Raw genomic sequence first — 23654 nt, 5'->3', positions numbered from 1 at the left:
TGTTCTTTGGGACGCTGTTGTTGAATCTTATTTCTTTTCTTCCTTAGTGATAGCAATGACCAAGAATCCAAAGTGGAGTTATTGTGATGAATTGTGGTATTGACATAGCCAAAAACCAATGGCCTTCTGGTTGTTGTTCAGGAGATGTAAATTTTGAACGCATATGAAAAAAATAATCAGTACTAGTCACCTTCAGGCCAGGCGTACCAGGCCTAGGGTGAAACTCTCTCTACATTGCTTCATCAATGCACCTTAACCCACTACTGTGATGTTTTAATTTCCCACCTCAAAACTGGGCATCCATAAGGTGCTGTGGGCCATCAGCAGCAGCAGAATTGTATTCCACCACAATCTGTAACCTTATGGCCCGGCATAGCCCTCACTCTACCATTACTATCAAGCCAGGATACCAACCCTGGCTCAATAAGGAGTGTAGAAGAGCATGCCTGGAGCAGTACCAGACATACCTAAAAATGCGGTGCCAACCTGGGGAAGCTGCAACACAGGACTACATGCATGCTAAAAAGTGGAAGCAGCATGCTATAGACAGAACTAAGCAATCCCACAATCAGTGGATCAGATCAAAGCTCTGCAGTCCTGCCACATCCAGTCGTGAATGGTGGTGGACCATTAAACAACTAACGGGAGAAGGAGGCTCCATGAATATCCCCATCCTCAGTGATGGTGGAGCCCAGCACGTGGGTGCAAAAGACAAAGCTAAAGCATTTGCAACCATCTTTAGCCAGAAGTGCCAAGTGGATGATCCATATCGGCGTCCTCCCGAGGTCCTCACCACCACAGAAGCCAGTCTTCAGCCAATTCGATTCACTCCACGTACCATCAAGAAACAGCTGAGTGCACTGGATGCAGCAAAGGCTGTGGGCCCCGACAACATCTCGGCTGTCGTGCTGAAGACTTGTGCTCCAGAACTAGCCACGCCTCTAGCCAAGCTGTTCCAGTACAGCTATAACACTGCCATCTATCCAGCAATGTGGAAAACTGCCCAGGTGTGTCCTGTCCACAAAAAGCAGGACAATCCAATCTGGCCAATTACCACCCCATCAGTCTACTCTCAATCATCAGCAAAGCGATGAAAGATGTCATCGACAGTGCTATCAAGCAGCACTTACTCACCAATAAGTTGCTCACTGATGCCCAGTTTGGGTTCTGCCAGGACCACTCAGCTCCAGACCTCATTACAAACTTGGTCCAAACATGGACAAAAGAGCTGAATTCCAGAGGTGAGGTGAGAGTGACTGCCCTTGACATCAAGGCAGCATTTGACCAAGTGTGGCATCAAGGAGCCCTAATAAAATTGAAGTCAATGAGAATCGGGGGGGGCAAAACTCTCCACTGGCTGGAGTCATACCTAACACAAAGGAAGATGGTTGTGGTGGTTGGAGGCCAATCATCACAGCCCCAGGACATTGCTGCAGGACTTCTTCAGGGCAGTGTCCTAGGCCCAACCATCTTCAGCTGCTTCATCAATGACCTTCCCTCCATCATAAGGTCAGAAATGGGGATGTTCGTTGATGACTGCACAGTGTTCAGTGCCATTCGCAACTCCTCAGATAAGGAAGCAGTCCATGCCCGCATGTAGCAAGACCTGGACGACATTCAGGCTTGGGCTGATAAGTGGCAGGTAACATTCGCGCCACAGAAGTGCCAGGCAATGACTATCTCCAACAAGCGAGCGTCTAACCACCGCCCCTTGACATTCAACGGTATTACCATTGCCGAATCCCCCACCAGCAATATCCTGGGGGTCACCATTGAACAGAAACTTAACTGGACCAGCCACATAAATACTGTGGCAAAAGGGGCAGGTCAGAGGCTGGGTATTCTGCGGCGAGTGTCTCACCTCCTGACTCCCCAAAGCCTTGCCTCCATCTACAAGGCACAAGTCAGGAGTGTGATGGAATACTCTCCACTTGCCTGGATGAGTACAGCTGCAACAACACAAGAAGCTCAACACCATCCAAGACAAAGCAGCCTGCTTGATTGCATCCCATCCACCACCTTAAACATTCACTCCCTCCACCACCGGCACACCGTGGCTGCAGTGTGTACCATCTACAAGATGCATTGCAGCAACTCACCAAGGCTTCTTTGGCAGCACCTCCCAAACCCGCGACCTCTACCACCTAGAAGGACAAGGGCAGCAGGCGCATGGGAACACCACCACCTCCAAGTTCCCCTCCAAGTCACACACCATCCTGACTTGGAAATATATAATAATAATAATCGCCGTTCCTTCATCGTCGCTGGGTCAAAAAATTCTGGAACTCCCTCCCTCACAGCACTGTGGGAGTACCTTCACCACCGGACTGCAGCGGTTCAAGAAGGCAGCGATGCCCACATCCTGTGAATTAATTTTTTAAAAATCCTTGTGAATCTATGCGGAACCTATTCCATTGCTTTTAGATTCTTCTATAATGGAGTGCCTAAACCTGTACACAATAATCAAAGTGCAGCCTAACTAAATTCAACCTTATCCCGATTGCTTTTGATTTCTTCAACTTCACACCAGCTGCAGCACAATTTCATTTGTACCATTAGAGAGCCGACTACCTAGTCAGCTCTAACATTAACATTTAGACCTCTCCTTTTTGCTGACTGGTTCCGCAAAGCTCAGCTGTGCTCTAAGCAGGTGTCAGACTCAATCCAGTGTTTGTACAACCGTGCCTCAAAATAATTAGATGCAAGGCTAAAGAGAACGAACAGTCTTAGAAATATAATTGCAGTAAGAAGTAAGTAGTATAGAATAAAGCAAACTGGAGATTTATATTTCTCCATAATTTCCAAGAAAATTGGATTAGAATATGATTTGCTATAATAAGCATTATTACTACAAACTCACAAGGCCTGGCAAAGTGGTCATCATCCTATTGACATCTGAACTCTCCTCCTGAATATAATGCTACCTGGTAATCTAAAATCCGGTAGAAGTCTTGCTAGATGCCTACCTTTATGAAAGCCTACATATTAAACTATGTAAAAAAAAGATAATGGAGAATAAGTTTCTAATGTAAGAAATGTGTCCAACTCGCGAAAAATAAGTTGATTGTATCTATTATTGTAATAATACATCCTAAGTTAATGTCAAGTTAGAACATCTGGGGTTGGTGGGGGACTTGACTGCTGGACAGTAATTTGCAAAGAATGCGCATAAATTCCAGTCTTTACTATATGAGTACAGCTGACCAAACCACAGATAGCGATTAATGTAACAACGAAAACAAGAAACCCAGACTTCATTACGTTTAACATGTGAAACAAGCAGTGACAAAAGAAGCGGAATAAGCTTGTAAATTCCAGCTGAAAACCTTTTTGAAACTGCAGTTACGGATCACAGCGTAGAAAAACCCAGACAGTTAAACACATCTCACAAACAAACAAACTACAATATCTACATCATTTATGAACTGGTTTCAACTTTATGCCACATTGACTGCATTCCTGTAGATCCTATTGGCTGGTCCATTTGAACTAAATTTACAAATACTTATATTTTAATGAAATACCAAAATTGTGCAACATGTGTACAGTATTGCTTAAAAAACTCTCTGCCATTCCCATGAGAATAAGGTTATTTTAATCAATCTATTTCAGTTTGGGATACTTATTTACTTTATTAAAACAGATTTTCATTGTGCACAACACCCTGTAACATTGCTTTTCCAAATAAAGTCAAAATTCCTGCATCAGTGACAGGGACAAGCAAATTGGTAGATTAGGTTCAGTATGTAAAATTTAGATTTTCCAAAACCAAACCAAAGTTGAATTTTGCAAAGAATGATCAAGATATGGAATGGAGTCATTTTAAGAAACAATTGGCTGGTGCAATGAGGGGGACTGTAGCCATCCCCATCCACAATTGTGAGCTTTAAAAAAAAGGAAGAAGAATCTAAATATCAAAAAGATTTGGAATTTGACTCATTCACAACCACAAGCTTGTGAGAAACATTGGGGGAGCAAAACTAACTGTCAACTGATTGCCTGCCAACTACAGGAAACTCTTTTTTATCCGGCACCGACGGGACCAGCGTGGTTGCCAGTTGATTAAAAAGTCCGGATTACAGAGAGGTATACCTACTAAGGTAGGAGAGCCCCGTACACGGCCACAGATCCAGGCATCCCTGTTGCATGGCAACAGATCCAGGAACCCCGGTTACACGGCCACTAATATGAAGTAAAACTTACCTGAACCTACTCCTGAATTTTGCTGGTTATGAGAGATTTCCGGTTATTTAAGTGCCAGTAAAAAGAGAGTTTCCTGTATTTCTCACCTGAAAAATGGGTGACTGGCAGTTGAAAGGCTGGTGGGGATCTTGTGTACCCATTTACCCGCCCGAATCATCCTTCAAGCAAGCCTTTAATTGGGCACCCAGCACTCCTGCTTAAAACAGACAGGAGGCTGTATAAATATGCAAATCAGGGTCCTACGCCTGTTGGTAGAGCCTGATTGCAATTTTCAAGGAGAAATGGGCAGAGCATGCACGCGCATGTCAGTCACACTTTCTCCAGGAGTTGAGGCCTAACTGGTGGTCCTTAAAGGGCCTCTTTCAAAAGGTAAGTTTTGGGGATTATTTTAACATTTTTGCATAGTAGATTTCAATATGCTCTGCGACAGAAAGGTTGGACTCAGATTTTGTATACGGTTAGTTCCTGATTTCAGTCGTGCAGTCACCAAGAGGCACATCAGACATCTGCATATAGGGTGAGGCCAGATACTTCCCCAAAGGGAGGGGAGAATACTTAAGCAGAGAGTAACCCTGGGTCGCCCTGTCCTCCAAAAACAGAAATCACAAGCGCACTGAAGTTGGGCTGGAGCTGGTTGTCTGCCTGTCCTCTTCTTGGGTGTGAGATATGGGGATGCCTAGTGAGATAAGGGAAGGAAATGTTTGTTAAAAGCTTAACTTGAGTTCAAGCTAGAGTAGGCAAGAGGCCAAGAGAAGCAAATGACTAATTACCACATTCAGCTGGCTGCCGTGAAAATGAGCACATAATGGAGAGTGCGGGAAAAAGAGTCAATGACCTTAAGTAAATGGACTGCAGGTCAGCAACTATAGGAAAGGAATGGGGAGTGTAGGGTAAAGAAAGGAAATCAGATAAATGAAGCAATCGGAGAAGGCATTTTGTCATCACACGCAGATCAAATTTACAAAGTTGATGTATTATGTCTGGTGTTCAGCAACGAGCCATCAATAAGAAAGAAGCCTTGTGGCAGGAAAGCTTGTAACTTTTTAGAATCATATTCAGATTCAACATATTATTCAGGCAAGTGCCAAACATGGGGGCGGGGAAAGGCCAGACTTTAACAGAGTAGCATTTTGTGATACAAGACCAGAGTTCAGCAAATTCTTCTGGAAAACTTTATTAAATGGCAGCAAAACAGATGAGAAATTGAATTTCTTTTTAACCAAAGATCTGAAGTTAAAATCTTTTCCAGTGACAGGAGAGATTACTATCTTGACCAAGGTCGAAGTAATAATGGGGGCAAGAGAAGTACAAGGGAGGTTCGTAAGATTAAGGAATTGGCAACAGATGAAAACTGGGGCTAATATAAAGGATGTTTGAAGATTTTTTTTAAATTACAATTAGCCATAAATATGGGAAAATAGAGAAACGTAAAGGACATCTCAGGAAATTAAAATTGAAAATCTTAGTTTGAGTAAACTGGTCATGTAAAGCTGATGAATGTTCACTTGGTGGAATGAGATGCCCTTAGTCTATGTCACCCCAGGACATAACTTTACTACCATAGAGAATCTCTACAACTGCCATTTTTTAATAATTAAAAAAATATTGAGTCACCTTGGACTTATATTGGGGGCAGTGCTTAAAATTTTGATGCAAAGCTCGAAGAGATCAACTGGTCAGGAAATCATAGGTCTTCTATCCATTTAAATAAAATTCCCGCCGAATGGGGAATCCGCCTTTAAGTTTCTACTTCACATCAACATTCTTGAGAGAAATGTCTCCAAAAACTGAGAATAGTGCCTGAGATATTAAGGGTTGCTAATGTACTGGTCTTCTTTGTGTAAATGGCTCAATAGTAGGTTGTGATTAAACTGGTCTTTCAAAAGGTATTTGGCTAGAGCGAGCATGGGTGATTAATGAAGGCAATGCCTCAACCTTTAAAGGGAGCATTTGAAATGTGAATTGACAATTGGTTGCACAATGAAAGCAAATAATGGGTGGCAACTGAGGAAACTGGATCATGTTGAAGAGCAAAGGCTAATGGATTTTCACAAGAATCTGTGCTTGACCCTCAAATATTCACCATCTTCATTAACAATCAAGAGGATCAGGTACATAAGCAGTATTCATCTATTTCCATATGACACTTCACAGTGAGGCACAGGGTCATAAAGATGAGTTCTGATGGAGTTTTTGGTGTTCATTGTATTTCGATCCACTTTGTATTCTGAGTGATTGTGGGGCTATTTTTGTGCATCAATTTATTTCCTGCCTGTACAATAACCGTATCTGGTATTTTCGCACCGATCACAACTCCATTCACAGAAACATAAAATGGCCATTAAAGTCTCCAAATTCTTGGTTAACCTTCACATCAATCTGAAGTGGGGAAGGTGCTCGTGTTAAAGGAAAGCTAGTTTCATTTATTAGCCTATTGTAAAAATGGCAGTTGGTTATCTAGATATACTAGACCTACAAATAGAGAGATATCTCTCAGAATTTACAGAGTTTATCAATGATTCATTGAATACGGAGTGTTTTCAGAGATTCATTATTAGATAATCAGGTGATGTATGGTTAGGAGCACATGGGTATCATGCCCTGGTGCCAAAGAAGCTGAGCTGTTCTGTGTAAGTGGCCATAATGGTTCAAATGGATGTTTCCTGTATCATATGACCTCTGCCTTACCTTATATCCTTCCGGCATCTTTCAGATTCCTACCAAAGAAGCAGTAGGTACCAATGGGCATAGTAACTTCTCAAGTCACCATTGTTTTGCTCAGGATGGCGCGTTGCTGCATTTATTTCCCTGTATTCCTGTAGCACCAAAGAACCAGAGCCTCTCTTGTAGCAATATTGACTTACCTAGTGTCATGCATTATACTATAACTAATTGAATTATGGGCAGTTCACTACTACCATAAACTAGGCTGAAACTGTCCACGGTAATTTCACGGAATACCCCTGCAGTCAGCAGAGATGAAAGATTTTTTTATCTGATCGATCTGAGTCAGATTCAAAACCAGGACTCAAAAGATGAAAGGACAGTGCACAAACCCACGACACCACCCAATCCCCTTAGATTACTGATTATATTAACTTTGTGTGTTTAAAACCATCAAAGCTCTTTACAAATCTAATCTGAATTGAAATCCCATTCCAAATGTTTTTTGAAAAATCACTTGCAGCTGTTTTCTGTGATTTTGTAGTTTGCCCAGATGTTGCTATGTGACATCAGCAATAGAGAGAGGTTACAACTTCTCTCTCTCTCACCCCTCCCCACTGCTGACTCAGTCAGATGTAGCAACGAGGATAGACCGTACTCATATCAGACCTACCACTGTACTCCGGTTGATAACAACAAATAGACATCATCAATTAAATCAGCCAATGATTCATCTGCTATAGTGTCCTGTTGAACTATAGGTTGTGTAGTGTTATATTTTCATAGGGTAAATTCTGCGCCAATCAAATGACAGCACACCTGCGCAGAAGCCGCGTTGCCAAACGTTGTCTTTTCAATTATATTAGCTGGAATTATTTATAGGTGTGAAATGAAAGGAAGTATTACAAAAGTACTCAAGCCTTTTGCGTACCAACAAAAGACTTGCAATTTTACCTTGCATATAATGTAAAACATCCTGCAGAAACTGAAGCCAAACTTGCACAGATTTTTCACAAACCAAACATTGTTGCAGGATGATTTTTCCAGTGGCTCACAGCATGCACAGCCTAAAGAAAACACCATGCAGTTTGCCAGTATCTACTGAACCATGTTTTTCACTCTCTACCTTCCTGCCAGAAAGATGAAAGATGGTTTCCCCTACAACATCTCTTGGGAAACAGCAGTCATTCAAATGACTATCAACTAGATATTAAAGGATTACTCATTTCAATCACTGTGTACTCTTTACGAACAGTAACTATTAAAATCTCAGAAGATGGACAAATCATAGTCGCCAACTATGATTCTTGCTCTCTGGTCCCTCCTGCAATAGGATCCCCAAGAACAGAATTGTTAATCACAGCTTCTGTCTTAATAGTATTCTATTTATAAGAATAACTTTTGAAAGCTAGAACACACCTTGGATGAAATAAAACAAAAGAAATCTTATTGTAGTTGATAGATCTTGATAGGGATAGATCCCTGTATGACCTCAAGCCCCACTAGATGGAGATTAAAATTGATTTTTTTTACACATTGCTGTGAATTCTCTGAAGTTGTAGGCACAGTTATTATGGAGAACTGATTACATGTGCAGTCAAAGCCCACACCCAACAGGGTAACCCATCGATTCTCTCTCTAGATACTGACTGAGCTGCTGCATATTTCCAGTGCAGATTTTTGTTTTGATATCAATTCAGCAATTTGTACAGAGGTGGTGAATGGCATTACTACCCTGGATATTTCAGAAATAGCAGCAGCGATGGAAGGTGCCTACCTAGTTCACTGCAGTCTCTGGGAGGAGGGGGAGCTTAGAGTAAAGGTGTTGCTGTGATATTAAAGTGAGTTAACTAAAGTCAAATTATTTACATGTATGGATATTTTCGAAGTGATGTCTTTGACTAAAAAATGTTTACATCCAAACAAATGAAAATAAATTTTTACATGCTTCCTGAAGAACTGACATATATATTTAGCAACTTTAACATGTTAAAACGTCCCCAGGCACTTCAGAAGTGGCTGGGCATGGAGCATTAACACAAGAAATTAGAGAGGTGATCAAAAGCTAGGTTTGAAAAGGAAGAAATGACCATCAGTGTGCCTCACGGGGGCTGAGATCCCTATCAAAGATTTTACCAAGAAAGACAGAGTAGTGCAAAATCCCTCTTTGTATACGCCAACTTTTTCACCTTAGAGACACTGGGAAAGATCTGAAATTCTCAGAGGTTCAACTCACAGTCAGCACAGACAGGCCTCTAACATATCACAATAATTCAAATCCCGTTGTCTCTCATAAAACATGACATGTTCATCTAGCATCCTCACCGCACACACATGCAATTGTGAAATCCATGGATAATGCTTGTTCGCTGCTTAGAAATGTGATTTACAAAAACTCCCTCTGTAACCAAAGCCATTGCTTTGTAATGTAAGTTTAATCACTTGGTCTTTACATGTAGGAATCAATCTGAACCATACCTCAGTGAAAGTCAGAAAGGCTTAAAACCACGTGTAATAGAAAACCAGACAGTGAACTTTAAGACAATATCCTCCTAGACAGGAGCTTATTGTTTATAGTTCCAAAGTCCTTTCAGCTACAGTAATCATTTGGTTAAGGTTTTGATGCACAGATATGATGGACTGAATGGCCTTCTGTGACAGGACAGTGGGATTAGTTTTGGATTGCACTAGCAAGGAGCCGGCATAAACATGATGGGCTGAATAATGTCCTTCTGCGCTGTAAACTTCAACGGTTCTTCCCTCAACCAACAGTACTAAAACCGATTAATCTTATTGCTGTTTCTGGGATCTTACTGTGCACGTTTGCCTACAAAACAATAGTGACTACACTTCGAAAGTAACTCATTGGCTGCAAAATGAGGATGTGAAAAGCATTGTCTAGATGCAAGGTCTTTCTATGCCTGTAGAAAATCAGTGGTACTGTATGGCAGGAGTGTTCAAGCTTTTGTTTTCATTGGATGCATAGGTGTGTACCATGGGGCTTTGAGTGCTACATACAACATTTAAATCCATGTTCCCATTAACTTGCAGGTGTATCTAGTTGCTAACATTGACAGATCTTGGTGTTCTGATTTAGGATTTATCCACCAATAAGGCAATGGTGCTAAAACAGCTTTGCAAACCTCCAGATCCACAACATTCATAGAATCATAGAAATTTGATTTGACTTCGATTTCTGTCAGTGTAACTCACCTCAAAGGAACATTTTAGCTGTCAGGTCTAACAACAGACAATACACTGCCTTGAGCTCGGTGCGCTTCTCCACATTTACAAATGCGAACTATGACCCTTCCACTAAAATATTTTTCATATCCAGCAATACTCAGCAATTAGGACCAAAATTGCGTGCTAAGCCAGACTTTCAAACAGGCGTGTCTTATTCGCACAGCAGCCATTTAGCGTCTGTTTTCACCCTTTCACCAAAATAACCCCCTTGGAGTGCACCTCAACAGCCAGCTACCAAGGATGCATTGCTCATCTGTTTGAGATCGTAGATTATCTCTTTAAGGAAGAAGAATAGGTTAAAACTATATCATCACAGTAACAGGCTCATACATTATGTAACTTTACCTCATACATCCAAACACTGAAGGGTCTTTGCCAGGAATCTCTCTTTTCCAGATGCAAGTAGGTATTGAAGAGGATGAGGTAAATATATCGTTCCAGGTACTGCAGGCTCCGTAGCTGCAACAACAGTATTTCCTTCTCCGATTTAGCTGTTTTTACCTGCAACGGCCAAAACAGAATAGCTGCATTCAGGACAAGGATACAGAAGCGCAGAAAACATAAACATTTATTTTTAAAAAAGCACATCATCTGAATTCATAACACTGACAAACTGTCTCCCAGGAGAATGTCGAAGAAACAATTTATTAAACAAATATACTAAGAAACATTTTCTCAATGACCCCAATCTCGACCAATGTCTGACGACCCCCCCCTCGCCCCCCGCCAACCGCCGCTGCTCAAGTCATATTCCCGAGTCTCGCATTCCAGCATTTACCCTGGGAACCTTGATGCACTGAAATGAGAAGAAAATGTCTACACAGCAAACTTTGAGCCTCAACCACCTCTCACAATAAAAATCTCTTGAATTGCCTGGCCACAGCTGCAGACAAACAGTGCCTGGGCCTGCTGAGGCATTCACTGAGGGCCTATGTACATTAATAAAACTCTGAGCTTAGCCCGACTGGCAGTTTCACTGCTCCTTTTCTCAACTTATCAATCTTTTGACCTTCTTGTGCATAACACAGTGCTGCCTTACCCCCTTTTGACAGGCAGTACAAAATGGGAATGATTTGTTGTGTGGAAACTAAAATGATATGGACTCCCAGTGAAAGCTCCTTTTATAAGAATGTGACGGCATTTAAGAGACACAGCAAATGTTTACAATTGAAGCATTAAAACAATGGTTTTTACACACTGTTGGACTATATACCATTTATTAATGGGTCTAAAGTCCTTTTACTATGTATCATGAGGTGCTGTTGCATTGCGCGATTCAATTCCATTTGTACCTCTTTCAAACAATCTAATTAGTATCTTGCGCAATTGGTCATTCTTCACACGTGAGCCTAGACAGCGAGTGTCACCAAGCTACTGAATTTTGGGAAGGACATCACATCCGATCCTGTCCTCACCCAACGTCCCCACATTCACACTTTCCAGCAGGAGTCACTGGATGATGAGAAGTTGGAACCTTAGCTGAGGTTTTTTTCCCCTTCTTCCTATCCATGGGACCCCCGAGACCAGAGGGCCAGTGTAGTGCCTCTTCCACAGCTCGGCCGAGAACAAATCTGGGTTCAAAGTTTTAACCTTCCTTGTCGTCACAGCGACTTAAAGTGAGGTATGGGAGGAATGAGACTTATGATTTATGCATCTGAAAAACAACTCACCAACGTAACAATTCAAATCCAATGAAAAGTTTCACAATAAAAAGTTTGAACGTGAGGAAAATGTCAACATTTGAAAGAGTCATAACAGCACAGAAGGAAGCCATTCGGCCCATCGAGTCCGTGCCGGCTCTCTGAGCAATCCAATCAGTCCCATTCCCCCGCTCTATCCCCGTAGCCCTGCAAGTTTATTTTCCTCAAGTATCTATCCAGTCTCCAATTGAAAACATTGAATGTCTCCGCTTCCACCACTTCCGTCGGCAGCAAGTTCCAGGTCATCACCACTTGCTGCGTAAAAAAGTTTTCCCTCACATTCCCCCTGTATCTCTTGCCCAAAACCTTAAATCTGTGTCCCCTTGTCCTTATACCATCAACTAGTGGGAACAGCCTTCCCCCGTCTAGCCTATCCAAACCTGTCATAATCTTGTACACCTCTATCAAATCACCCCTTAACCTCCTTTGCTCTAATGAAAACAAATCCAGCTTCTCCAACCTGTCCTTGTAGCTAAGATCCCCCATCCCCGGAACCATTCTGGTAAATCTCCTCTGCACCCTCTCAAGGGCCTTCACATCCTTCCTAAAGTGTGGTGACCAGAACTGGATGCAATACTCCAGTTGTGGCTTAACCAGCGCTTTATAAAGGTTCAGCATAATTTCTCTACTTTTGTACTCAATACCTCTATTTATGAAACCCAAAACCCCATATGCTTTGTTAACCACTCAATATGTCCTGCCACCTTCAGGGACCTATGCACATTAACTCCCAGGCCCCTCTGTCCCTGTACACTCTTTAAAACTGTGCCATTAAGTGTATATTGCCTCTCCCTGTTCCTTCTGCCAAAATGCATCACCTCACACTTCTCTATTAAATTCCATCTGCCACCTGTCTGCCCATTCTGCTAGCTTTTCTATGTCCTGTTGCAGTCGATTGGTATCATCACTATTTGCCACACCACCAAGTTTGGTGTCATCGGCAAATTTAGAAATTCTACTCTGTATTCCAATATCCAGGTCATTTATATAAATCAAAAAAAAGCAGTGGCCCCAGCATTGACCCTTGGGGAACACCCCAAGTCTACCATCCTCCAGTCTGAAAAATAGCCATTTACCACAACTCGCTGTTTTCTGTCCTTAAGCCAATTCCTTATCCAAGCTGCCACTGACCCACCTATTCCATGAGCCTCAATCTTGTTAACCAGCCTTCTATGTGGTACTTTGTCAAACGTCTTCCAAAAATCCATGTAGACAACATCTATTGCATTCCCTTCATCAATCCTCCCTGTTACTTCATCAAAAAATGTAATTAGATTAGTCAAACACGATCTGCCTTTTACAAATCCGTGTTGGCTCTCCTTAATTAGCTTAAACCTCTCCAAGTGCCTGTTAATTTTTTCCTTGATTATAGTTTCTAAAACTTTACCCACCACTGATGTTAAACTGACTGACCTGTAGTTACTCGGATTGTCCTTACACCCTTTCTTAAACAGTGGTGTCACATTTGCCACTTTCCAATCCTCAGGCACCTCCCCCGCATCTAGGGAAGATTGGAAAATTATGGCAAGCCCTTCCGCTATCTCCTCCCCCAATTCCCTTAGCAACCTTGGACCAGGCGACTTGTCCACTCTAAGCATACTCAGCCTTTCTAATACATCCTCTCTATCAATTTTCACCCTTTCCATTGCTTCTACCTTTTCTACTTCTACCGATATTTTGTCAGCATCCACCTCCTTAGTAAACACCGATAGAAAGTACTCATTGCCCTGTGCCTCTAAGCATATATCACCTTCTTTGTCTCTAATAGGCCCCACCCCGTCTCTTACTACCCGCTTAATGTTTACATGCCAGATGATGATTTTTGGGTTCCCTTTTATGTTAACCGCCATTCTACTCTCATATTCTCTCTTTGCCAATCTTATTTTCATCTGCACATCCCCTCTCAACTTACTGTATTTGGTCTGGTTCTCACTTGAAGAATTCACCTGGCATGCATCATACACCCTCTTTTTTGTTTCATCATCTTCTCTATCTCCCTCGTCATCCAAGGAGCCCTTGCTTTGGTTTCCTTACCCTTCCCTCTTGTTGGAATGTACCTAGCCTGTACTTGGAACATCTCCTCCTTAAAGATCACCAATTGCTCCATTACAGTTTTTCCTGTCAGTCTTTGGTTCAATTTTACCCTGGCTAGATCCTTTTGCATCCCATTGAAGTTAGCCCTATTCCAGTGAAGAATTGTTGAAAGATTCATCTTTAATCAAATCATTTTGCAATCATAATGCAATTCTTCATCTTGATTCCACCCTTTCTGAAGGTGACATCATAATTTACAGCTGCAATGTCAACTGTTAAGTTGTCTGGTTGGCACGAGCAACCCTCGACATACCATGAAAGAATGTGCGCCATCTAGATACATGAAACAGTTGTCTGAATTTCTAATATAGCTTCAAATACATCATTGACCAAAATGAATAGCATTACATTACTGAATTAATCAGCTGTAACAACACTAAATTGTCATTTGCATGGTAATTTGACTGGTTGGTTGACACTTTCAACGGTGAGTATAGTCACAATGATTCACCATTTATGAAAACAATAAATATCAGCTGTTTTGTTCATATCACAGCAGCTCACAAGCATTCAACACACTTGAAAAGAGAAATGATTTAGGTCACCTATTGCAAATGTTTTGACCAGGTAGAGTATAGATATTAGGATAGACCAGTGACATTCACACACAAGCACTTAACGTATCTGTGCTACACTACTCTGTATTATTGTTATACAGACGTTAATCGGCTTAAAATAAATGGGTTAATGCCTGCATAAAAATACCACATACAGGAATGTAGTAGGAATCTGTCAGCCATTCGTACATGAACTTCACAGATCAGTTCTCTAGCTTAAAAAAAGCATAAGTACCAAATTGTCTGGTCCTTCTTTAAAGCCAACATAAGTCACCTCTTGCAGACTCCATAAAATATCCCTACAGATGGAGGCACCAGCTAATGCCAGGCAGGCAATGGGAATGAGCAACCACGTACTCTCTATTTCTGGCTAATCTCTGTCTCCCCCCACCCCCCCATCCCTATTACAACAGCCCTGATCCTGAAGCCAATGGTTCATCCCTTAAACCTATTCTAATGACTCCTATATCCACGCAGATGCGCAGAAGGTAAGTAAAATTTATCAACTGTTGAAGGAACATTTAAGGGATGATTTTAACTTGGGGTTGGAATTAGGGGTGCGGAGGCTGAAGCTGGCAGCGAACTGTCAAGCCCCCTGGAGCATGAGGCCCGGGAGATTTTAACACCCTGGTCTCATTTACATGCCCCAACTCTGATTCCCACCCGAAGCTGGTGAGAATTATGTCACTGCCGGCAGGCAGGAGTCAGAATTGATAAGGGGGTGAGGCTGCCACTGGGGACCCACAGAAATGGGCTCCGACAAGGTAAGCACGGCTTTATGGGGGGGTTGACAAGTCCGTGATCGGGGGAGAGGAGGCAAGCCCGGGGCAGAGGGGCCCCAAGATATCCTTATGGGAACAGGAGGAACATTACAGCTCCTTCTGGCCCACAAGGAACCTTTGGGGAAAAAAATGTTGCGGTCACCTACCTGGGCCTCCTGTGGCCTGGATCATAGCTGCTGTCAGGTTCGACTAGCAGACTGGAAATTGTGTCTTAGTCAAGCCCTTGGTTAAAATGATGTGCATATCCCGATGATGTGATCGGGATGGAACACTGACATTTAAATTAGGCCGCTCCTCTGGGGTGGGTGGCCGTCTCGTGCCTGAATTCAGGCAAGTAAAAATGGTGGGTGGGGTGGCGGAAACGCAGTGCGAACACCCCCCCATCCCCCATTATCTTATCCCCCCGCTCACACCATTCCGGGGAGGGTGGGGGGGAAATCTGCCCTTTTGTATATAATTAAAACGTGCCTTTAGGATGCTTGGTGGTGGTGAATTATACTACAGTTTTCAGTCTGTCATACTTTGTGATATCTTCAGTTTTCCACAACATACTCATTCAACAAAGCATGAGTGAATATCTACAGAAGTAATCTTCTCTATTCATACTGTGGTTGAGAAACCCATAAGAGCCAAGGTTATCTGAAAGGGTAACATTTTGCCCAAGATTGCCCTCACTGATGCCCTATGTTATAACTCAACTGGTTTCCAAAATGAGGTTCTCCACTGGCATCTATAAATCCTGAATTTGAGTTTAAGTAAGAAACATTTAAATACACTAACATAAAAGATGGGCAAAAGAGAAATGATTAACAGACATATATTTTTAACATGTTTTTAAACAGTTTCTCTTTGGTGTCTGAGGAACTTATTGTAGGTGAGTGCTGTGGCTTCAGACCGCTCATATTATCTCGCCAGAGGATATTAAGGGTGCTAAAGCTGTGGTGGCACCCACATTTATTGTTGGCAGAATTATGTTCAGCACAAAGCCCCCCTCAGTAAAGTTTCTGCAAGGTGCTCCAGAGAAACAGGTTGCATTCACGAATGGATAGTACTAGAAGCATGAGTCAGGACAACTCCATCACGTGATCTTAGTTCAGAGCTTATGGGTGATCTCACACAACCCTGATTGCACCTATTTCCATTTAGAATGTGCTCTAAACATGATCAAACTGGATGGAAGACAGAAAGAAGTCAATTTAGATACTAACATTCATTTGTTTTAGTTTTCGGAATCCTTCAATTAGAATACCAAGCACAAACTCATCACAATATTTTGCTATCCTGCATTTTAGCCCTTTCCCCTTTATAATGTCATTAAAAAACCCAATTGGTTCACTAAGGTTCATCAGGGAAGAGAACCTGCTACTCCTACTCAGTCTGGCCTATATGTGACCCCACTCCCACTCTATGTGATTGGCTCTTAATGCCCTCAGGACATCTGGGAATGGGTAATAAATACTTCCTTGCCAGTGTCACTGACTTCGCAAGCACAAATATAAAAAATAAAATTCTGTAAAAAGGTATTTTGGGCAAAATTACAGATTTTATGGAGTCATGTCATTGTTTTATGTACTCTTACAATTTTCTTGTGAATAACATACCTAACCTTCCCCACCCGGCGCACCCCCCCCCCCCAACAAAACCCCGACCCTTCACTTTTTAAAGGTCCAATGTGGAACAAAATGAGTAGCATGCAATCAAATGTGTTTTGCAATATACAGCATAAAAAAATCACTGTGTAATTAGTGTGCAAAGGATAGTTTTATATTGGCCAGCTTTATTGTATTTTGATTCTTTGGAACACTTGCATACAGCGATTGTAATTGAATACAAAGACATCCCTAAATCGAAAGTAAGGAAGAAGAAAGAATTTGGCTTCTGTCTGCAAAGTGCAGGCAGTGAAGGCTGACCTCTGGTGATTCTATGAAGAAAGGGTGGCTGAGAGGGAGGCAGCACTCGCTCCTTGATATGCTGCTTCCCCTTCCATTCACCTCGCCAAAAACCCCATCCCAATGGAGAGTCATAATTTAATCGCTTCTTTCAGACTCCATCAATTCCAAGCTTGGCGCCAGTTTGAGTCAGAATCTGGCATCCTACCTTCGTGCTGGTTCGATTCTTAAAAAAAGAAATATAAATTGGCTGATTGTCCAAAACAAGAAGCAGTGGATGTGAGCAAAATATGGTGAGAAATTCAGCACTTGGATGGTCTGTTGGAGATATCATGAAACGATGGGGAGAAGGGGACCAAAGCAAAATTCCTGCTGGGGATACAGCACATCCCACAAATTATGTGGTAGAAATGTATGCATAATATTACAGTACAGGAAACTTTCGATTTACTGGCACCTAAATAACCGGAAATCTCGGTTAACTGGCAAAATTCAGGGAGTAGGTTCAGGTAAGTTTTACTTCATATTCTACTTGCCTTCCTCCATCTGTTGCTGCGCAAGGGTGTGGCTGCAGCTGTTGCTAAGCTACAGAGACGCTTGGCACTTGTGGCCATTGTTCTGCACTTGTTGCTAAGTAACAGGGTTTGTTGCTTTATACGGAGCTGTCAGCTCTCCGTATCTTTTACTATAGCTTTCGGTTATCCGGAATTTTTGATGAACCGGCACCACGTTGGTCCCGTCGGTGCCGGATAAAAAAAAGTTTCCTGTACTAAGGATAATTGTACCAAGTGTCTTTGGTGAAATAGTCCCCCTGTGCAATGTTGTACGTACTTCACAATACAATAAAAAATTATCCAGAACAATTGGTAATTGGCAGAGCGGATTTCCCGCCCATCTCAGAACCCGCCAGATCTTCACCCTATTGATTTCAGCAGAACAAAAATCAGGCGGGTTCTACCGCGGGCGATCTGCTCTGCCAATTACAGCCCAGACAGCAACGTTGAAAATGACCACCCCCCCGCACTGCCCCTCTGTGTCTGTATCTAGCCTATTTCTCTCTTACTCTGTCCACTGTCGACAGATCCCTTTAAACTATTCTAATTTGCAGAACACTGCTGTGTAATATTAGACTTCTTTGAACACCAATAATATGCTAACATAGAATTTATATTTTTGTGTTAAAATATTCAATATCTGCAATCGATGGCAAGATCGACTGGGATGAGGAGAAATTTCTTCACTCAGAGGGTGGTGAATCTTTGCAATTCTCTACCCCAGAGGGCTGTGGAGGCTCAGTCGTTGAGTATATTCAAGACAGAGATCAATAGATTTTTGAATATTAAGGGGACTCAAGGGATATGGGGATAGTGCAGCAAAGTGGAGATGAGGTAGATGATCAGCCATGATCTTATTGAATGGCGGAGCAGGCTCGAAGGGCCAAATGGCCAACTCCTGCTCCTATTTCTTATGTTCTTATATACTTGCACAGATAGAAGAGCGTATAATTAGTCTTCCTCCTTCAGTTGCCCTAAAGATTGTAGACAATAAATCCCCAATTTTGCAAGACTGGCAACATCTCTGTTAGGAAAACTAGCCCACAGTGCACTGAGGTGACTGTGCCCAGATTTGTGGGGTTACCTCTTCTTAGGTAATTAGCATAAGCTCCCAGCACAACTTTGGCCTTGTACCTGAAGGTAGCCTTGTGGGTAAAACGCAAAATCTGGCCAACAGTGTAAATTTAAAGGGCTATGTATACTTAAAGATATGTATACTTAAAGATATGCAACTGTGTTTGGGTGGGGGGGGAATATTGTTTCAGCCTTTATAACCCCTAGCAAGTGTAACTTGCATAGGATGCTTGTGAGCAGGATTGCCCTGTTTGGCAATTCAAGTCACCTTCCCCACGAATAGCACTGCACCTTGTCCACCAGGACACTGTGGAGGCTGCATGATCTGTACAGTACATGGGCTACCTACTCCACCCAGTACTCTGGGGAATACTCGCACTACAACCAAAACTCTGCTTATCGTACCCTAACTCGCACCAAGTTCCATTCACCCATCATCCCTGTGCTCACTGACCTACATTGGCCCCTGGTCTGGCAACGCCTCGATTATAAAATTCTCATCCTTGTGTTCAAATCCCTCCATGGCCTTGCTATTCCCTATCTTTGTAACCTCCTCCAGCGCTACAACCCTCCGAGATCTCTGTGCTCCTCCAATTCTCGCCTCTTGCGCATCCCCGATTTCCATCTCCCCAGCATTGGCGGCCGTTGCTTCAGCTGCCTAGGCCCTAAGCTCTGGAATTCCCTCCTTAAAACTCTCCGCCTCTCTACCTCTCTCTCCTCCTTAAAACCTACCTCTTTGACCAAGCTTTTGGTTACCTGTCTTAATATCTCCTTATGTGGCTCGGTGTCAATTTTTGTCTGATAACGCTCCTGTGAAGCGTTTTGAGACGTTTTACTACGTTAAAAGTGCTATATAAATGCAAGTTGTATATAAATTACATTAACTGGTATCTGAGCCAAAACATTAACCGATAATCTCTGTCAGATGCTCAGCAACCTGCAGGCTATTTCCAGCTTTCTTTGCCAGAAGGGACTGTAATCAAAGAAGTTGTTTATAAAATAGTTCAGGGGTTTCGGATGAAACGGGACTCACCATTGATTATCTTGGTTTCCATTCTACACTAGTTTTGTCAGAATCAATTTCACCAAATGATACAGCTGGACATCAGCATACCCTCATCACACCAGCTAATGCTCTCCATGTATCAGCACAGCCATACCCTGCCAAATGGGCAAATCCTGAGTGAAGGAACAAATAAAACAGGGTTCTGGAGTCCCGTAAAGCCTGATCATTCACAGCCACACGGTGTCTGAAATTCTTTATGCACATTGTGCATTTCATGAAAACAGATGGGCTCTGGGAAATCCATACCAAATTCCTAACTTTAGTTGTCTGATGCAGCAAAAGACTTTGGAAGTATTTACATATTTGGAATTCCAGTACGTACTTGGCAAGAGATGCTCTGTGATGGTTACTTAAAACCCATTTTATTTTATTTCTTAAACCTATCATTCTCCAACTTATCTTAAAAAGCCTTTAAAGTTCGGTATCGCTGTCAAGGTCACCTGATGTTCTATAGATCACTGGTACATCCAATTTGAGAAGAAGATATTTTGCTGGTTGACATTTTCAGACTGGCAGAAAGAGACTAACCCTTTTGCGGATCAGCAGAGTATAAATAGATGGGGTTAGTCTATCAAAAAAGGAAGGCCAAATGGCTTTTTACTGTTTCTAATATTCTAACCCACAGAAGTAGAGCTTTGTTCATATTAATCTTCTTAAACTGTTCTTTCTATGCGTAAAAAAAACAGGAGTCTCTTTACTAAATGTTGCTTAAAAGCCTTTGATCTCTAAGATACAATAAATGTTTGATTTGTGGTACTAAATGCCATAACCTGACTCAATTAATCACAAGTCACTGCAACTAAGCATGACTCCAAGCATTGATCTCCTCAGCAGGACCAGGCATACAGGAGATGCTGCTTTTGAGTCAAAAGGCCAGAATTCCATTTGACAGTTCTTACAAGGTTAGGTTCATCATTCCTTTGTAGGGAGTCAGCCTTTATTTCATCCAAATCCAGACCATATGTTGAGTTCTGCCAGCCTACTGACAGACTTGGCTGGAACAATCTACAGTCACACAAAAGCAGACATGGGGTCTGCTGGGGGCTGAACCAACCCCGTCTCGTGTCTGTCTCAGGATACTTTCCCGGAGAAACAATTAAGTCAAAAGAACGAATCATAAATTTCATCAAAACAAAGCAGAAGAGTGTAAATGTAAATAAGTCTGATCGGCTTGAAATTTTGTGTGCTTTATTATGCGCTATTTCTTAATGGAAAATAAATTTCAATTTAACTTTGTTGTCAAAAATGTAAAAGAAGGTTTTGTTATGTGGAAATAAAAGATGGATTTCACAGGCAGCAGTGCATTTCGAGAAATGGCGGATGTGCAGGTGATGAATTTCTTTCCATTAAAATTGATTGACTGAAAATCGTAGTCAGTATATTCACCATTTTCTGATATGCATTGCTGAGTCCCTGTCGGAAGCAAGTATTGGTGAAATTGGCTCTTCATTTATAAACAATCTACCATCAAACTTTGGCAGCGCAATTTAACTGCAGTGTGTGATTGTCTGTAAGATCACACACGAGGTTTTGTTACTTTACAAAAAGTTTGAAATTATTTCTGGTAGGGTCTGTTGATAGCTCAGTGGCTAAGTATGGTTCAGATACTGTGCCACACAGACCAGCAGGGTACAGGGTTAGCCTGCCTAACTTTGATTTACATTCAGTCCTGACACCAGAGAGAAAATGTTCCAACTCCTCACCTCCGGTGGGGAGAATCGCCTCAACAGCAGCAAATGTGGGAAATGGGGGTACCGTTGAAAGAAAATGTCTCATCCCTGGTCCATTCAGCCAAGATGGTCTCCTATTCATTTTGAAGAAGGGATGGTAGCTGATTTCATTGACAGGCCCACTGGCGAATCACTGAATGAGAACAGGTCAGAGGGACAGTCCTCTCACTGGGAACACAGAGATAAAGGAACAAAGAGACATTTGGACAGCCCACCAGGTCTGGGGAGGAGGCCCGGTCTAGCAAGGAAAACCTGCTCATTTCAAGTACGGAGCCAATCAAAATCAGAAAGCTGACCAACAAACATTAATGAGTCTGGTAATAGTTATTTTCACTATTGTTCCTTGTTCTCTGGGAGGTTCTGTAGTTGGTTTAATCAAGGTGAGATTTGCCATAACCATTCTCCGTGTATTCACTTGCTATCTATAAAATGAAGAAGCTCAATAACTACTGTCGATTCTCGTCTCACTAAGTGTATCATTCTGCGTTCAGAAAGATTAAAGAAACATGCAAATACACATATGAAAGACACATTGTCCAGTTCAGATCACAAGGGGACTCCATTGTTGTACCCCTGCGTTACGCTATTGTATAATTAGATATTGGGCAGTACGGCACACTCCTGAACATAAGATGCTCGAAAACAATTACAGGAGTAACCAGCACCACTGTAGCTGAGAGACTATCTAAGGCAGACTCAACACTTGTAACAGACACATTTATTATCCTAGCTGCCCTTGATGGCAATTGATTGTACAAATCGAGTGCATTCAGAGGGCATTAAGAGTCAACCACGTACATACACCGTGAACTGGAGTTATGTCTACCTCAGGTAGGGGTGGCAGATCCCCTTCCCTGAAAGGCATTAATAAACTAGTTGCGTTCTTTTTTTAACAAAAAAAACCAGCGATCCAGTAATTTTCAAGATAATTATTTCTGGTGTTAGTCTGCATATTACCAGATTTATTGAATTCAGTTTCATAACTTGCCAGGCTGGAATCTGAACTTAATCTTTGCGTCACTAGTCCAGTATCCCAACCACTACATTGCTGTATGACAGTATGACTTTAACATAGAGGATTAACAGGACAGACCATCAAGAAGAACAGCACAAAACTGTGATGCACTAGATGAAAAGAAAGCTTTAGTACAAGTGAAAGCCTGCACTTAACAAGATCTTACTGTCATAGGAGAGGGAAATATGTGTAGTTAGATAAACTTGTCCTTAAGCAGAAGATTGCAATATTCAACTTGTTGTTAAAGGGACGGAATGTCTATTAGAAACATTCAAGGCTCAGATCTTCCACTGGTTGACATCCACAGTCATCTGTAATTATTTGGCAAACACAGAATGGGAATCATAAACCGCAGACAACCTTGGGGAGTTCTAGCCGTGGGTTAGCGGTTTTGGACTCCAGACTTTCTACTTTTATGTCTGGAGACCTACTTCAAAACCACTGTTCAAAATGAAGTAATGTCCCGTCTGAGGACCAGAATCCCAGTATCAGCCCTAGAGATGTCAAAATGCTTTGGAAAGAAGTAAAAATTTATCTCACTCAGTATTTACTATCATAGTAACTTACAAGATCCTGTCATCCCTATTGGTATGTTTTGTGTGTACCCTATGGATGAAGCAAAAAAAAAATGAAAGGAACCAATTGCTACTGTTGCTTTACCAAGCACTAAAATTATTTTATAGTCCATAATGAAGATGCATTAGGGGAGATTGATGAGGATGTGTACCTGGTCACACTGGATCAGAAGATCGGGTGGGTTCACTTACAGGTGTTCACTCCAACCCACCCAATCCTCCGTTATTCACTGCATCCAGGCACCAACCCAGGTAAATCTACCCTATCCACTGTACCCAGGCACAGACCCAGGTAAATCTGCCCTGTGCTAAGAATCCTGAGCACAACAAACCTTAATACACTGAGCTCATTTAAAAACTCAATAAACCAAGTAAAGAGTTTGTAAATGTAGATAATGAAATTAGCCAGAAGAAGGGCAAAACGAACAAAGTCTCTATTAAATAAAAGTGTCTCAAGTTTGCATCATTTACTGCCTCTAAAACATGCAGGGCTAATTCCATTATC

General features: G+C 42.0%; 1 protein-coding gene across 2 annotated transcripts in view; it reads right to left on the bottom strand.

Annotated features, from left to right (window-relative positions):
• LOC147098519 (paladin-like) overlaps positions 1–23654 on the bottom strand; it is a 214348-nt gene that overhangs the window by 50105 nt on the left and 140589 nt on the right. For both annotated transcript variants that reach the window (XM_085970316.1, XM_085970315.1), the window contains one exon: positions 10459–10614. In XM_085970316.1, the coding sequence (XP_085826442.1) occupies positions 10459–10614 (156 nt within the window). The remainder of the gene's footprint in view (positions 1–10458; positions 10615–23654) is intronic.

Source organism: Somniosus microcephalus, chromosome 29 (assembly GCF_052327205.1).
Source record: "Somniosus microcephalus isolate GS21.2 chromosome 29, FLI_Smic_1.0, whole genome shotgun sequence".
Taxonomy (NCBI): domain Eukaryota; kingdom Metazoa; phylum Chordata; class Chondrichthyes; order Squaliformes; family Somniosidae; genus Somniosus; species Somniosus microcephalus.
Note: the sequence above shows the minus strand (reverse complement) of the source record. Positions and strands in the feature narration are given on the sequence as shown.